This window comes from Loxodonta africana, chromosome 17 (assembly GCF_030014295.1).
Source record: "Loxodonta africana isolate mLoxAfr1 chromosome 17, mLoxAfr1.hap2, whole genome shotgun sequence".
Taxonomy (NCBI): Eukaryota; Metazoa; Chordata; class Mammalia; order Proboscidea; family Elephantidae; genus Loxodonta; species Loxodonta africana.
Genome location: NC_087358.1, coordinates 75,026,792 through 75,045,736, shown reverse-complemented (window position 1 = coordinate 75,045,736; position 18,945 = coordinate 75,026,792). Strand labels below are relative to the sequence as shown.

At 39.3% G+C, this 18,945-nt stretch overlaps 1 protein-coding gene across 1 annotated transcript in view; it reads right to left on the bottom strand.

Annotated features, from left to right (window-relative positions):
- The window catches only part of LOC100654884 (phosphatidylinositol 3,4,5-trisphosphate 3-phosphatase TPTE2-like), a 311,464-nt gene that overhangs the window by 204,571 nt on the left and 87,948 nt on the right, over positions 1–18,945 (bottom strand). The window contains exons 2-4 of the mRNA XM_064270194.1: positions 14,418–14,474; positions 13,907–13,963; positions 12,980–13,033 (exon numbers count right to left, since the gene is read on the bottom strand). Coding sequence (XP_064126264.1) covers positions 12,980–13,033; positions 13,907–13,963; positions 14,418–14,474 — 168 coding nt within the window. The remainder of the gene's footprint in view (positions 1–12,979; positions 13,034–13,906; positions 13,964–14,417; positions 14,475–18,945) is intronic.

Here is an 18,945-nt window from a genome sequence, read left to right as displayed (position 1 = left end):
TCTTGACTACTATTTCCATGGGCTTTGATTATGGATCCAATAAAACAAATTCCTTGACAACTTCAATATTTTCTCCATTTATCATGATGTTGCTTATTGGCCCAGTTGTGAGGGTTTTTGTTTTCTTTGTGTTGATGTGCAATCCACAATGGCTACAGTCTTTGATTTTCATCAGTAAGTGCTTCGAATTCTCTCCACTTTCGGCAAGCAAGGTTGTGTCATCTTCTTATTGTAGGTTGTTAATGAGTCTTTCTCCAATCTTGATGCCATGTTTTTCTTAATATAGTCCAGCTTCTCAGATTATTTGCTTAGCATACATATTGAATAACTGTGGTGAAAGATACAACCCTGATAAACATCTTTTCTGATTTTAAACCACACAGTACCCCCTTGTTCTGTTCAAACAACTGCCTCTGGTCTAGGTACAAGTTCCACATGAGTACAAGCAAGTGTTTTGGAATTGTTATTCTTCACAATGTTATCCATAATTTGTTATAATCTACAGAGTCAAATGCCTTTGCATAGTCAATAAAATACGGGTAAACATCTTTCTGGTACTCTCCGTTTTCAGCCAAGAGTCATCTGACATCAGTAATGATATCCCTCATTCCATGTTCTCTTCTTGAATTTCTGGCAGTTCCCTGTTGACGTACTGCTGCTAATTGTTTTTTAACTATCTTCAGCAAAATTTTACTTGTGTGGGTCATTAATGATATTGTTTGATAATTTCTGCATTCCCTTGGATGACTTTTCTCTAGAATGGCACGCATATGGATCTCTTCTAATCAGTTGACCATGTAACTGTCTTCTAAATTTCTAGGCATAGACGAGTGAGCACTTCCAGCATTGCATCCATTTGTTGAAAAACCTAAGACAGACCAGGAAGAAGGACCTGCCTGGAGATATACTTCCAAAAAAAATTAGCCCATGAAATCCTTATGGATAGCAGCAGAACACTGTCTGATATAGTGCTGGAAGATGAGCTCCTCAGTTTGGAAGCCACTCAGAATATGACTGGGGAACAGCTGCCTCCTCAAAGTAGATGATGCGGATGAGTAAAGCTCTCAGGACGTTCATTTGCTAATGTGGCATGACTCAAAATGAGAAGAAACAGCTGAAAATATCCATTAGTAATCACAGCGTGAAATGTACAAAGTATGAATCGAGGAAAATTGGAAGTTATCAAAAATGAAATGGAATGCTTGAAGATCAATATCCTAAGGTTAGTGCACTGAAATGGACTGGTATTATCATTTTGAATCAAACAGTCATACAGCCTACTATGTAAGCAATGACAAATTGAAGAGCAACAGCATCACATTCCTTGTCAACAATAACATTTCAAGATCAATCCTGAAGTAGAATATTGTTAGTGAAAGAATAATATTCATACATGTACAAGAAAGACCAGTTAATGTGGCTATTGTTCAAATTTACACACCAACCACTAATGCCAAAGATAAATTGAAGATTTTGAGGCAGAATAGTCAGATGCTTTGTGCCATCCCTCTTACAACAAAGACCCGAAAAAACAAGTGAATCAAATATATATGACAATATAGGAACCCTAATCATCAAGGACAAACCTGAATAATCAGATTGAGCAACAGGTGGGAGGAGACAACTCAAAAAGAGTGGAAACAGGGAATTATGGATCGTGGGACCGCTGACATCCTGCTAGTTTAATCTGCACAGTGCACACAAGTTGAGGCAAGCAGCAACATTCCATGGGAAAAACAACTCCATGTGGTGCAGCCAAGTAGCAGCAAATCTGCATGGACCTCCAGAACCAACCAGGAGTGACACCAGACCTGTAAAAGTTAAGTGTAAGCTCCCAAACCACCACACGCACACACCATAACCCTTTCCCTCACCAGCGCTGCACAGCTGAGGAGCACTCCCTTCTCATCATCCATCCCCCTCCCCACTCCAACACCCGCCCTGCAGCATTCAACGCCTCCACACCCCCTAAGCTGAGAACTTAGAGCCAACACCTTTGCCCAGGCTCTGGTGTAGGGGGTCCACAGACTTGCAGTGCCTTCACCTTTGCCTTTCATCCCCGCTGGTTACCCGCCCCAGTGCCTTGCAGGCCAACCCAACATCACATGCCCTCATTAGGACAAATGGCCAGGGCATCCACCTGAAGCCCATTTTCACCTGCAGCAGTCAAGTGGGAGCTGCAGATTTGCTACATTTGACACCACCCTGCTTCATAAGAAGAGGACTCATCCGCCAACACTGGAGGTCTGAGGACCAGCAGTATACCCATTCTATGTAGTGGTCCATGACAGAGGCCTGAGAATTAGTTGTGCCTCCTAATCCCTCCAGCCAATGGCACCAGGTGATGAGGGACTGGCTCCACTACCTCCTCACTACATGCAATGGCAGATGGGGCACACCCTCCTTCCGGGCACCTGGGCAGCCAACAGTCCCCTGCCTTGCCCCTCACACTACCGCCAACTGCAACCAGAGACTGATGCCTGCTCTGAACAGCCCCATGCAGTCCAGCCCACCCAGGACAGTAGGTGAGAGTCTCTGCACCACACACTTGGTGACCAACGACCTGGGCACCTGCAGCCCAACCAACTGGTAAATGGCAGAGCACACACACAAACCCAACCCAACAACCAGGAAGAACATCCCCTGCATCCACAGCCAGGTAAACAATAGGACAGAATCAACACCTCACCAAAAACTTCATACACATCTACAGCAGCTCCGCAAATACAGTGAACAGACACCCAGGCTCACACACCAAGTAGCTGCTCTGACCACCTGAAGACAGGACATGAGAGCTTCAGTGACACCAACAAACAAAGTAGCACACACGCCCAGCCTACTTGGATGCATCAAAACAAAACAAAAACATAGGATGTAGTAAATAAAAATACAATAAATACATATAACAACTTACTGATATCTCAGAGACAATAACAACTTACTGATATCTCAGAGACAATAGACAATATCAAATTACATAAAGAAGGAAGACAAAATGGGTCCAGTAAGTGATCAAAATAAAGAAGTAGAAAACCTTCCAGAGGAAGTTCAGGCAATGGACTTACCTGATAAAGAATTCGAAAGACTAACATACAGAGCTTTCCAAGAGATCAGGCAAAACACAGACCAAACCAAGGAACACACAGAAAAAGGAATAGAAGAATTCAGGAAAACAATATAAGAACAAAACAACAGAACAGGCTGCTAAAAACCATACAAAAATAGCAACTTGAAATGCAAAAGATTAACAATGAAATTTCAGAATTAGATAGCGCAATAAAAGATCATAGGATCAGAATTGAGACAATGGAAGTTGGAATTAGTGAGATTGAAGATAAATTCCTTGACACCAGATTTTTTTGAGGAAAAAAAGGATGAAAGAAAATGAAGAAAGCCTAAGAATTATGTGAAACTCTATCAAAAGGGAAAACCTACGCATGATCGGAGTGCCAGAACAGGAAGGAATAATGGAAAACACAGAGAGAATTGTTGAAGATTTGCTGGCAGAAAACTTCCCTAATATCATAAAAGATGAGAAGATGTCTATCCAAGAAGCTCAATGAATCCCTTAACAGGATAGACCCCAAAAGAAAGTCACCAAGATATATCATAAACAAACTTGCCAAAATCAAAGACAAAGAAATATTCCTGAGGGCAGGTAGGGACAAATGAAAAGTCACCTACAAAGGAGAACCAGTAAGACTAAGCTCTGATTACTCAGCAGAAACAGGCAGGAAAGAAGGCAATGGGATGCCATATACAAAGTAATGAAGGAAAAAAATTGCCAGTCAAGAATTATATATACAGCAAAGTTGTCTCTCAAATATGATGGCAAAATTAGGTCATTTCCAGATAAGCAAAAATTGAGGGAATTTGTAAAAATAAGACCAAAATTACAAGAAATATTAAAGGGAGTCCCCTAGTTAGAGAACCAATAACATCAGACAACAATCCAAGACTAGGACACAAGACAGATCAACCAGATACCAACCCAGATAGGGAATTCACAAAAACAAAACAAAGCTAAAAGACTGAGAATAGGAAACCAGAAAAGTCAATGTGTAAATGACGATGACGTCAAAACAAGAGAAGGAATAAACAGTGTAGTAATAGAACCTCCATATGGAGAGGAAGTCAAGGCGGTATCAAGAAATAAAAGACTAATTTAAACATAGAAAAATGATGGTAAATTTCAAGGTAACCACAAAGGAAGCTTATAAGCCTATCAAAATAAAAAAAAAAAAGAAGAAGAAGAAAAACATAAAGACTCAGCAAATACAAAATCAACAATAAGGAAAGAGATGAAAAGAAAATACATAAACAAAAATAACTGCACAGAAAATTAAGAGGAACAAAGAAACCATCAACATCACACACACACATGCACACAAAATGACAGCAGTAAATTCATGCCTATCAGTATTACACTGAATTTAAATGGCTTAAATGCAACAGTAAAGAGACAGAGAGTGGCAGAATGAATAAAAAAAAACATAATCCATCTATATGCTGTCTACAAGAGACAAATCTTAGACACAAAGACATAAACAAACAAAAATCCAAAGGATAGAAAAATATGTATCAAGCAAACCAATAAAGAGCAGGAGTGGCAATATTAATCACCGATAAAATAGACTTTAAAGCAAAATCCACCATAAAGGATAAAGAAGGACACTATATAATGATTAAAGGGTCAATACACCAGGAGGACATAACCATAATAAATATATATGCACCCAATGCCAGGGCTCCAAAATACATAAAACAAAGTTCAGCAGCATTGAAAAGAGAAATAGTTCCACAATAACAGAAGGAGACTTCAACATACTACTTTTGGTGAAGGACAGAACATCTAGAAAGAAAGTAAAGATACAGAAGATCTAAATGCCACAATCAAGCAACTCGACCTCATAAGCACATACAGAACACTCCACCCCACGGCAGCAAAGTATACATTCTTTTCCAACGCACATAGAGCATTTTCTAGAATAGACCACATTTCAGGGCACAAAGCAGCCTTAACAAAATCTAAAACATCAAAATAATACAAAACATTTTTTCTGATCATAATGCCATAAAAGTAGAAACCAATAACAGAAACAGCAAAGAAAAGAATCAAATAGATAGAAACTGAATAAAACTTGCTTAAAAACTACTGGGTAATAGAAGAAATCAAGGACAGAATAAAAAAAAAATCATAGAATCAAATGAGAATGAAAACACATCTTACCAAAACCTTTGGGACACAGCAAAAGAAGTGCTTAGAGGTCAATTTATAGCAATAAATATACATATCAAAAAAGAAGGGCCAAAATCAAAACACTAACCCTACAACTCTAACAAATAGAAAGAGAGCAGCAAAAGAAGCCCTCAGGCACCAGAAGAAAGGAAATAATAAATACAGAAGAATTAAAAGAAATAGAGAACAGAAAAAAATTGAATCAACAAGACCAAAGTTGGTTCTTTGAAAAGATTAACAAAATCAACAAACCATTGGCCAAACTGACAAAAGAAAAACAGGAGAGGAAGCAAATAACTCGAATAAAAAATGAGACAGGTGATATCACTACAGACCCAACTGACATAAAAAGGATCGTAACAGAATACTACGAGAACCTGTACTCCAAAAAATTTGAAGACCTAGAGGAAATGGACAAATTTCTACATACATACTACCTACCCAAACTACCATAAACTGAGGTAGAAAAACTAAGCCGACCCATTACAAAAGAAGAGATTGAAGAGATAATTAAAAAAAAAAAAACTACTACTAACAACAACAAAAAAGCCCTGGTCCAGACAGCGTCACGGGAGAATTCTACCAAACTTGCAGAGAAGAGCTAACACCAATACTACTCTAACTATTTCAGAGCATAGAAAAGGAAGGAATACTTTTGAACTCATTCTATGAAGCCAGCACAACCGTGATACCAAAGCCAAGCAAAGACACAATAACAACAAAAAAAACTACAGACCAAAATCCCTCATGAACACAGATGTAAAAATTCTTAACAAAATTCTAGCCACTAGAATTCAACACCATATCAAAAAAATAATAAATCACAAGCAAGTGGGATTCATGCCAGGCATGCAGGGATGGTTCAACATTAGAAAAACCAATCAACATAATCCACAAAAATAAAACAAAAGAACCACATGATCTTGTAAATTGACACAGAAAAGGTATTTGACAGTCCAGCACATTCCTGATAAAAACTGTCAGCAAAATAGGAACTGAAGGGAAATTCCTAAACATAGTAAAGGGCATTTATACAAAACCAACAGCCAATATTATTCTACATGGAGAGACACTAAAAGCATTCCCCTTGAGAACAAGAATCAGAAAAGGATGCCCTTTATCACACCACTCTTATTCAACATTGTGCTGGAAGTCTTAGGTAGAGCAATAAGGCAAGAAAAAGAAATAAAGGGCATCCAAATTGATAAGGAAGAAGTAAAACTATCCCTATTCACAGATGATATGATAGTATACACAAAATATCCCAAGAAATCCATTAGAAAGCTACGGGAACTAATAGGTTTCAGCAAAGTAACAGGATATAAGACAAACATACACAAGTCAGTTGGATTCCTCTACACCAACAAAGAGAAATTTGAAAAGGAAATCATCAGATCAATACCATTTACAACAGCCCCCAAGAAGATAAAGTACTTAGAAATAAATCTTACCAGGGATGTAAAAGACCTATACAAAGAAAACTGCAAAATACTACTGCAAAAAACCAAAAAAGACCTATGTAAGTGGAAAAACATACCATGCTCACATTTTAAGACTCAACATTGTGAAAATGTCAACTCAACCCAAAGCAATCTACAGACACAATGCAATCCCCATCCAAATTCTAACAGCATTCTTTAACGAGTTGGAAAAAGAAATCACCAACTTTATATGCAAAGGGAAGAGGCCCAGGATAAGTAAAGCATTACTGAAGAAGAACAAAGTGAGAGGCCTCTTCTTGCCTGATTTTAGAAACTACTTACAGCCCTGGTGGCATAGTGGTCAAGAGCTCAGGCTGCTAACCAAAAGATTGCCAGTTCATATCTACTAGCCTCTCTTTGGAAGCCCTATGGAGTAGCTCTACCCTGTCCTATAGGGTTGCTATGAGTCAGAATTGATGGCACACAACAACAACACAGCCACAGTAGTCAAAGCAGTCTGTTTCTGGTACAACAACAGACACATAGATCACAGAACTGAATAAAGAACCCAGCCATAAATCCATCCATCTACGAGCAGCTGATATTTGACAAAGTCTCAAAGTTCATTAAATGAAGAAAAGACAGTCTCTTTAACAAACAGTATTGGCAGAAGTGGAAGTCCATCTTTAAAAAAATGAAACAAGCTCCATACCTCACACCATACACAAAAACTAACTCAAAATGGATCAAAGATCTAAATATAAAATCTAAAACGATAAAGGTCATGGAAGAAAAAATAGGGACAATACTAGGGGCCCTAATACATGGCATAAATAGTATACAAACCATAACTAACAATGCCCAGACACCAAAAGAGAAAGTAGATAACTGGTAGCTCCTAAAAATTAAACACTTATCAAAAGACTTCATAAGAAGTAAAAAGAGAACATATGGACTGGGTAAAAATTTTTGGCTACAATATATCCGCCAAGGGTACAAACTCTAAAATCTACAAAATATTTCAACACCTCAATAACAAAAAGACAAACAATCCAATTAAAAAATGGACAAAGGATATGAACAGACATTTCACGAAAGAAAACATTCAGGCAGCCAACAGACACATGAGGAAATGCTCATGATCATTAGCCACTAGAGAAATGCAAATAAAAACAGCAATAAGATGCCATCTCCCCCTGACAACACTGGCAAGAATCCAAAAAATGCAAAATAACAAATGATGGAGAGGTTGCGGAGAAGTTGGAACTCTCATGTACTGCTGGCGGGAATGTAAAATGGCACAACCACTTAGGACAATGATACAGCAGGGCTTCCTTAAAAAGCTAGAAATAGAAATACCATAAGACCCAGCAATCCCATTCCTAGGAATATACCCTAGAGAAATAAGAGCTGTCACAGGAATAGACATATGCATGCTGAGGTTCATTGCAGCACTATTCACAATGCCCATCAACAGGCGAATGGATAAACAAAGTATGGTACATACATACAATAGGATACTATGCAATGATAAAGAACAATGATGAATCCACAAAACATCTCACAACTTGGATAAATCTCTGTGTCATGGATTGAACTGTGTCCCCACAAACTATCTGTCAACTTGGCTAGGCCATGATTCCCAGTATTGTGTGATTGTTCTTCATTTTGTCATCTCACATGATTTTCCTAAGTGTTGTAAATCCTACCTCACGAGGTTAATAAGGCAGGATTAGAGGCAGTTATGTTAATGAGGCAGAACTCCATCTACAAGATTAGGTTGCGTCTTAGGCCAATCTCAAAAGACAGAGAAGTGAGCAGAGAGACATGGGGATCTCATACCACCAAGAAACAAGAGCCAGAAGAATAGCGTGTCCTTTGGACCCAGGGTCCCTGAGCTGAGAAGTTCCTCAACTTGGGGAGATTGATGAAAAGGACCTTCCCCCAGAGCTGACAGAGAAAGAAACCTTCCCCTGGAGCTGGTTCCCTGAATTCCTACTTCTAGCCTCCCAGACTGTGAGAGAATAAATTTCTCTTTGTTAAAGCCATCCACTTGTGGTATTTCTGTTATAGCAGCAGTAGATGACTAAGACAGAATTTGGTACCAGGAGCAGGGTGCTGTTCTGACAGATACTTAAAATATGGAAGCCATTCTGAAACTGTGAATGGATAAAGGCTCGAAGAGTTTTAAAGTGCCTAAGAGTAAAAGCCTAGATTGTCTTGAAGAGACTGTTGGTGGAATTATGGACATCAAATACAATTCTGGTGAGGGCTCAGAAGGAAGTGTGGAAAGCTGTTACACTGGGGATGGTGCGGATGGAAAGAAGCAGCAGCAGAACAAGGAGACCAGCAAGAGACGCCACCGGAGACAGCAAGAGAACTGAAAGCCTTTGCATAGAAGGCTTCCTGGTGGAGTGGGGTGCCTCCAAATACTTATCAGTGGAGCTAGGCTCGCTGACCCACGGAGCAAGAGAGCTGAATGCCTTCCAGCCAAAGTTTATGGTGGAGTGGGGTAGCTCCAGGCACTTATCAGTAGAGCTAAAGAGCTTTGGAACCCTTGCCCCAGCAGGGCAGACAAGGGCAGCAGGGTCCGAGGGGCCAAGAGACTAAGGAACCAGGAAGCAGAAGCTGAACAGACAAGGAAAACAGGAAGCAAAGCTGCCTTAGTCTCAAAAGGTAGAGTTGCCATTCAGATGGACTAGGAGAATGGGGACACCCAAAACCAAGGGAGCAGAGTTGCCATTCCAGTGCGCCTGGAAGGAGGACTTGAAGCTCAATGCTGAGAGGCCTCCACGCAGAATCCAGAGAGTGTGGCCAAGTCTGGGGGGCAGGGCCAATGTGTAAATGGTCTCAGGGAACAGAGGATATTTTCAAGTCTTGAGAGCTAATGCTGATTTGCTTGGTACCTGTTATCCCTTCTTTCCCTTCAATGTCTCCCATTTGTAAAGGAAATGTCTAGCTTGTGGCTGTTCCACCACTGTACTTTGGAAGCAGATAACTTGTAGATTTCACAGATGAAGAGGAATTTTTGGATTTTGGACTTGGAATTGAACTGAGACTTTTGCTATGATATAATGGGGTGAATATGTTTTACATGTGGCAAGAACATGAATTCTGGGGGGCTAAAGGGTGGCATGTCATGGGTTGAATTGTGTCCCCTCAAAATATGTGTCAATTTGGCTAGGCCATGATTTCCAGTCTTGTAATTGTCCACCATTTTGTCATCTGATGTGATTTTCCTGTAATGTAAATCCCACCTCTATGATGTTAATGAGGTAGGATTGGAGGCAGTTATGTTAATGAAGCAGGACTCAATCTACAAGATTAGATTGTGTCTTAAACTAATCTCTTTTGAAATATAAAAGAGCGAAGTGAGGAGAGAGACATGGGCACCTCATACCAGCAAGGAAAAGAGCCCGGAGAATGGCGTGTCCTTTAGACCAGGGGTCCCTGTGCTGAGAAGCTCTTTGACCAGGAACGATTGAAGACAAAGACCTTCCTCCAGAGCCAACAGAGAGAGAAACCTTTCCCCTGGACCTGGCACCCTGAATTCGAACGTCTAGCTCCCTAGTCTGTGAGAGAAAAAAAATTTCTCTTTGTTAAAGCCATGCAACTGTGGTATTTCTGTTATAGCAGCAATAGATGACTAAGACACTGAAATAAGTCAGTCACAAAAAGACAAATATTGTATGAGACCACTATTATAAGAACTCAAGAAAAGGTTTACACACAGAAAAGAACATTCTTTGATGGTCATGAGGGTGGGGAGGGAGAGGAAGGGGAAATCACTAACTAAATAGCAGACAATTGTCAACTTTAGTGAAGGTAAGGACAACACACAATACAGGGGAATTCAGTACAACTAGACCAAAGCAAAAGCATAGACATTTCCTAGACATATCCAAACAATTTGAGGGATCGAGTAGTTGGGGCTGGGGGTTGGGGGTTGGGCACCATAGTCTCAGGGGATATCTAGGTCAATTGGCTTAACATAATTCATAAAGAAAATGTTCTACATCTCACTTTGGTGAGTAGTGTCTGGGGTATTACAAGCTTGCAAGCGGCCATCCAAGATACATCTATTGGTCCCATCCTGTCCAGAACAAAGAAGAATGAAGAAAACCAAAGACACAAGGCAAATATTAGCCAAAGGACAAAAGGACTACATGAACCACAGACTGCACCAGCCTGAGACCAGAAGAAAGAGATGGTGCCTGGCTACCACCAACAACCACTCTGACGGGGCCACAACAGACAGTCTCAGACAGAACAGGAGAAACATGTAGAAGAGAATGCAAATTCATGAAAAAAGACCAGACTTACTGGTCTGACAGAGACTGGAGGAACCCTTGAGATTGTGGCCCCCAGACGCCCTGTTAACCCAGAAGTGAAATCATTCTCGAAGCCCACTTTTCAGACAAAAATTAGACAGGCTTATTAAACAAAAAACACACGTGAGGAACATGGTTCTTAGTTCAATCAAATATATGAGACCAAATGGGCAACTCCTGTCCAAAAGCAAGAGAAGAAGGCAGGTAGGGACAGGAACTGGACAAATGGACACTGGGAACCCGGGCTGAAAAGGAGGAGCATGCTGTCACATTGTGGGGATTGTAATCAGTGTCACAAACCAATGTCTGTATAAATTTTTCAATGAGAAACTACCTGAAGCTGTAAACTTTCTCCAAAAGCAAAATAAAAAATTTTTTTAAAGATTTTAACAACTTCCGCAGTCTGCAATTGATTAGACATGCAATTAAGATGCATTGATAATTACTGGTGATTGGAATGTGAAATTTGGAAACAAAGAAGGATCAGTAGTTGGAAATATGGCTTTGGAGATAAAAATACCAGAGATCACATGACAGGATTCTTCAAGACCAAGGATTTCTTCATCGTAAATACCTTTTTTCAACATAAAATGCAGCTATACACATGGACCTCGCCAGGTGGAATACACAGGATTTGAATCGACTACACGCATGCGAAAAGACGATGGAGAAGCTCAATATCATCAGTCAGAAGAAGACCAGGGGCCAACTGCAGAACATATGCAAGTTGAAGGTGAAGCTGAAGAAAATTAAAGCAAGTCCACGAGAGTCAAAGTTCAACCTTGACTATATTCCACCTGAATGAAGAGGCCATCTCAAGAACAGATTTGACACATTGAACACTAATGACTTAAAATCAGACGGGTTGTGGGATAACATTAAGGACATCCCACAGGAAGAAAGCAAAAGTTCATTAAAAAGAAAGAAAAGACCGAAATGGATGTCAGAACTGACTCTGAAACTTGCTCTTGAATGTAGAGTAGTTAAAACAAAAGGAAGAAATGATGACATAAAAGAGGTGAATAGAAGATTTCAAAGGGCAGCTCGAGAAGACAAGGTAAAGTATTATAATGAGATGTGCAAAGATCTGGAGTTAGGAAACCAAAAAAGAAGAACACACTCAGCATTTCTCAAGCTGAAAGAACTGAAGAAAAAATAAAAGCCTCAGTTTGCAAGACTGAAGGATTCTATGGGCAAAATCTTGAACAACAAAGGAAACATCAAAAGAAGATGAAAGGAATACAGAGTCACTGTTCCGAAAAGAATCAGTATGTGTTCAACCATTTCAGGAGGTAGCATATGATCAAGAACTGATGGTATTGAAGCAAGAAGCCCAAGCTGCACTGAAGGCAATGGTGACAAAAAAAGGATCCAGGAACTGATGGAATATCAATTGAATGTTTTCAAACATGGTATTTGTTTGCAAATTCAATTAGAGTTATTTATCGTGTACCTTCTCTTCCTTAAACCTTTTTATGCCTTTCCACAGTCTTCCATCCCTCTTCTTGCCTTGGCACAAGCCCTGTCTTTCCAAAGACAAAAGACCCATCAGTGGCTCCTCTTTCTACCCTTCAAATGTACTTACTTATATAAAGGGGGAAGTTCAGTATCTTCATCAGCAATGAGTCTGGAAAATTGTTCTACTTTATTTTAATAACAACAAATATAAAAACACATCATTAGAGATTTGCCACATGGGTCAGCGGTCTGATCATTTTATTTGAACAACAAGAATTGCCTCAATCTAAAAGATATAATAAACATAACTTAATTCGTTGGGAAACCTAAATTTTAGAAAGAATTTTAGAATCACTGTCTGGAAAACTCTGTACTCCCATGGATACTTCCAGGACTGAATGTGGCAAATCTCAATCTCAATTAATCATTCATTCTCTCTCTCTCTCTAGCTCTTCCTCTTGTTCTTATTCTCACTCTGTCTCTCCCTCTCTCTATTCCCCCACTCCTGCTTGTATGTATTCATGACTCACCTTTTACTGCTGGCATCATCCCAGATTAATGATGTCAATTTATTCTGATCAGTGCTAAAACGACGAAAAATGTAAATAGTGAGATGGCACATGATTTCACAGACTATCTTTTTTAGTTCAGATTAGCTACAATTGCCCCACAGTTTGTGAACTGGTTAAATATTTTTTTTAAAATCACATGTAGAAAATTATTTGAAACCTGATATTCCATTTTCCCTAGAAATAAGGCTTTGCAAGTTTACAATGAAGATGTAAGACCATTACAAAAACCTTCCTGAATAAAGATTAAAGTACAGCTCTAATCTAATCCCTATGTGTGGCAGCATTTTGAGCTTAAATTTGCTTCAAATGCAACTTCAGTCTGTGTGTACATATTCCTCTTGCCCCTTCTAATTTCCTGCGTCTTAAGTCCATCCAACACCTCCGTGCTCTTCACGTTGACATGTATGTCTTTCCTGCCCCTCCTATAGGGTTCAAACAACTGTATGCTTAAACCAAGGTTTCTATCCAAAAGGAAGGACAGTCTAGGTGTTGAGACACCAGTCTCAGATGGCGGCAGAGCTCTGGACAATCAGGGACAGATCTAAGATCTATTGGCTCCTTTCTTTTCTGTTGAGGGCTCCTCTCTTCCCTGTCCACTGCTTCTAAATAGGAATCTCTCTTTTAGTATATGCTCATACACAGACATTCTGATAGCTTTCTAAGGTTTTGGCTGACAGTCATTAAGGGCCACAAAAAGATGACGAGTAAGAAGTCTCATGACCTCATTGTATGTGTCCCACCTACATCCAAAAGAGAAAGAAAATTACATGCAGAAGTTTACAGTGAGCAGTCTTTAGAGAAACTGTTTCGGAAACTGTATTGCCCTGGATGCTCCTGTAACTGAATTTCTCAATCTCTCTCTCCCTCTCTATATTTATACCTTACCTGTTATTGGTGGTGGCTCCATGGGAGATTACAGATGTCAATTCATTCGAGTCAGTGCTAAAAAATTTTAAATGGACAGATTTAAGTACGATTTTTTACTATGAAACCTAATTGCATATATAATTGCATTTAAAGCTAAATTTACTTCAAAATTCCACTTCAGTTTGTAGGTTCCTATTCTTCTTGCAGATCTAAATTTCTGCTTTTCAAGTCCCTCCAACACCTTCCTTACTCGTCACATAACGTGGATTCTGTCCTGCCCCTCAGATAAGGTTCAAATAACTGCATGCCTGAGGCAGGGACTCCATCCAATATCAGGGTGGGTCTAGCTATTGGGACCCTAGCTTTGCAAGGTGGCAGAGCTCTGGATGGCCCATGGACAGATCTAGGGTCTCTTAGCTCCTTAAAGAAAGTCACATACAGAAGCTTATAAAAACAAGGAAAGAGCGTCAAAAAATCTCTGTATTGCTCCCAATATTTTTCTCCACTCATATCAATCAAGTCCACTCACCCCATGTTGTCATTTATGCCGGAGGACACAGAAGAGACTGTTAAAACATCCTGAACTCTGCAAATAGTAAAGATCACACATAAGAGAATAAAGTCAGACATTTTCTACTTAAAATTCTGAGGAGATATTGCAAGAAATGAAACAACTTCAGGGTATAAAAGTGGGACCCTCAGGCATCCTGGGGTTACGTGTGCGTGTGTCTAATACAAACAGAAGGAAGAAGGCGAGGAAAAAGCAGTAGTGATGATTAAGCCTCTTACTTTCTTCTCCATTTTTTATACTACTCTGGCCATTCTGGAATAAACTTGGGAAATGAGAGAGAGACATGTGAATGTAGAAATGGGGAAGTGGATCTGGTAACAGCTGATAAAGGGGTACAGAGAAAAGAAAGAATGCAAAGGAACATAACAGTTCCAATGGTGGGGAAGAAACAAGTATGGAGAAGTCAGGGATGGCATAAATTATGTTTATTAGATTTCCTAAACTGAAAGTAAAGCATGTGTTCAGGTTAGTTTTTTTTTCCTTTTCTCAGAGTTTGTTTTCAAAAAGACATCTGGCCATATTATCAAAAATCAAGACTTTCCTCCACCCATACCACTAGCTTGGATAATTTGCTTTACCTCTCCAAAGAATAGTATCCTCATTTATAACACGAGAAAGAGGAGCCTTGGTGGCACAGTGGTTAAAGGGCTCAGCTGCTAACTGGAAGGTTGGCAGTTCAAACCCATTAGCCACTCCACAGAAGAAAGATGTGGCAGTCTGTTTCCGTAAAGTTTTATGGCCTTGAAAACCCTATGGATCAACTCTTCTCTGTCCCATAGGGTCGTTATGAGTCAGAATCTACTCGACAGCAACGGGTGTAGACTGAGACACATGTCAAAAGTACTTTGCAGCTGTCAATTTTATATGATCATGATGGACATTTATCTTTTCACAAATATTATTGACTTTTAGATAGCCTACCCTTTTCATGAAACATTTTGCCATAAAAGTCAGTATGTGACAAGAATATAAACAGATATCTACTCCTTAATTCAAGTACATTTAAAGTTCCTCATCAAAGTAATCCATTCCTACAATCTCCTGAGAAATCTTGAGTTCCGGTCAAGATGATCAATAATACTCTAAGAGGCATCCTCTTCCCAAAACTACGGAAGTCGAACGGAAATATGGGTTGCAAGGAATAACACCGCCAAAAAGCCCTGGGAGACACCAGAGGACTAAAGGCTGTCCCTTTAGTGGCAGACAGCCTGGGAAACAGGGTGACCTGGGGCAGCCTTGACAGGCTCAGACGAAGGGAAGCTTTCAAGTTCTGTTTTGCTTCTCTCTTGATCTGCTTGGGGACAACCACTGCCTTTCTCAGTAGAAACCAGTAGCCATTACCCAGGTACCGCTGGAGTAAAATTAGGGTAGCACTAGGCTAGCTGATGAAAACAGAGAGAGCTAAAGAGCAATCTGTGAGCCTACACTGCTCTACTCCCTCCAGCCCTAGAGCACAAGGTTTCAACTTAGGGAGACTGCCTCCTCCAATGCTGCTTCACTAAGAGTTTAAAGGTGACATACCCTGACCAGAGGGGTTGCTTGGTCACAGTGCTTGTGGTTTCTGAGACTCTCTGTCCTGGGACTCATCTTTAATTTACTGAGAAAGACTTAGTTTAGGCCCTAGCCTTCAACGATGGTGACTATATAATTCATCATCCACATAAGCACACGTTTGAAAATGAAAGAGGATACTATTAATAATTATTCTGAGAAAATGGCCACATACTAGGATTGTCTCATTCAAACCTTCAGCCCTTCCCCAATACAACTTACTGGACTGAGTAGACAACAGCCACAAGGAATGTGAGTGCATAGCCAAAATAATTAGATGCACCTGAGGAGTGCAACTACTGAAAAAGAAATACAGCAAACCAAAGAACATATTCCATGTGAAACAGAACTATTAAATGAGACTGGCTAAGATTTTTAAATAAGCATGAGAAATAACACTTAAGAATATACAGGAATCCCAGACTCCCTGCTAACTGAGAACTGAAGCCACTCCTGAAGCTCATTTTTCAGACAAAGTTTAGACAGGTCTGTAAAACAAACAGTAACACACGTGAGGAACATGCTTTTTAGTTCAATCAACTATATGAGACCAAATGGGCAACACCTGCCCAAAGGCAAGACGAGAAGGCAGGAAGCGGCAGGAAACTGAACAAGTGGACACAGGGAACCCAGATGGAAAAGGGGAGAGTCCTGTCACATTTTGGGGACTGCAGCCAATGTCGCAAAACAATTCGTGCATAAATTTTTGAATGATAAGCTAATTTGCACTGTAAACTTTCCCCTAAAGTACAATAAAATTTTAAAAAAGAACATACAGGAAAATGTTAGTTGCACAGAATAAGAACTTATTAAAAATATCAAGAGTAAATCTTATGTGAAAGAATGTAGTTGTTGAAATAAAGAATCAGTTCATGGGAAAATAGTAGTTAAGATACATGTGAAAAGTTAGTCAGTGAGTTGAAAGATCAGGCTGAGAAACTCCCAGAAAATAGCAGAAAAGAATAAAGAGATAGAACATATAAAAGAAAAGCCAACTGATACGGAGTATAAAAGCTGAAATCTCACATCTGGACTATAGACATCTAAGTAGAAATGAAAAAAGAAAGTGTAGAAGAGGAAATATTTGAAAAAATAATAAATTAAAGAAAGAATATCACAGAAGTGATGTTTCATCTAACAGATACTTAAGCGGGGTTTACTAAGTGCCAGGCATTGTCCTAATTCCTTCACAAATTGGTCTCATTACACCCTTTGAGACAGTTACTATTATTATCCCTATCTTAAGAATGAGATTGGAGCACAGATAGGTTAAGTACCTTGCCCAGGGTCACAGTTTGTAAGTTGCTGAACTGGGATTTGAACCGGTCTGCACTCAGCCACTGTGCTTGTCTTTGACTTAATAGCCTTCATTTACTCTTAAATTTTTAGGTACGGCTGCAAAATGCTAATTACGCAAGGAAAAAAAAAAATCACAGCCGAAGTCCAAGATCAGCCATTTTCTTAGCTCAAAGTGCAAGTAATCATTCAGCAGGTATAAACTGGAAGTTTAATGTTCACTCTTTAGACAGATCCTGAGCTGTCTTTCTAAATAAAATAATAAAATTTTCCATACAGCAAGTAAACTTTTGCAAAATCCTTAGAGCTTTTAGCAGTTTATAAATAAGTATAGTGTATATAATAAATTATATAATAAATATATGCATATATATACACACACACACATACATATATGCAGACTCTGATGCATGGCAACTCCCTTTGTGTGTATTGTGTTAAAGTGGAACTCTGCTCCATAGGATTTTCAATAGCTGATTTTTCATAAGTGCACCTAAATCACATTTAAAATACTAATTTATTTAAAATTAAATTGCTAACCTTTTAGAAACACTTCAATGGAACATAAGATATATCTGTAGGGTCCTTAGATTGGAGACGACACTAAATAAAGGACATAGATTTGTCCCAATAAAAAAAACTAGTTATTCTACATGAAATTCTAAATTAGAAAACCATCTGTCACTGCACAATTTTTCCCCAGACTTGTTTTAATTTTTTCCATTGATACTGTGGGAGTCAAAACTTTTAGGTAGGTATAATGAAACCTAGTAGAACTAGAGAACTTTGTCTCCTTATTGAAACATCTAAGTAAGTTACCTGAGAATCATCTGGTTGTAAAAGATTGACTAATTCTTTACTTGGAAACCTTTTGCTCCATACGCAATATGAAATATACTACCCCTTCACAAAAAAATGTCATGATCACCATCAGTAGGAAAGAAAAACCCACGCTGCAATGTCACTCTCAGTCCACAAGTCAGAAGATGTCACATTCTGAAACACAAGACTGTCGAACAACAACACAAAATTAATGAGGACAGTCATTTGCACAAGTACCTGACTATAGAGTGATCTCTGAGTGGTGGATGGGACCAAAGTGCTGCTCATATCTTCCTAAAGGTCCAGCAAGAAAACTAAAAATAATGTTAGACCAACTGTGATCTAATTAAAGGTAACATACAGGTTCTTAATGTTATAAACAGGAGTGGAGGCCTATATGGAGTAAGGGAAGAACTCTCAAAGATTCCATGTCAGCCAGAATACCATGAGCTCTAACTAGGCAGGCAGATGTTTTCTAGACTACTTCAGAGGTGAAGCCCCACAGGAAAGAGGGGCACAGGTGATCCCTGAGATCACTGAACTGCCTTTATCCTGACTATCCTCATGAACAAACCTTAGTTTGGTTTTCTAAAAAGATATTTATTCTGAGAAGAGAATGTCTCCACCAACCATTATGAGCCTTCTGTCCCCTCCCAATTATATATAAGATTTAAATTAATAACCTGGGATTCTAAGGTGTCAATTGGTCTCCAGAATTTGGTTAATTTATGTCAATCTGCTGGAAAATGTAAATATGTAAAGCTGACCAGCATATAAACAATCCACAGTGCCCATCAAGATGTAATTCTGGGAAGCA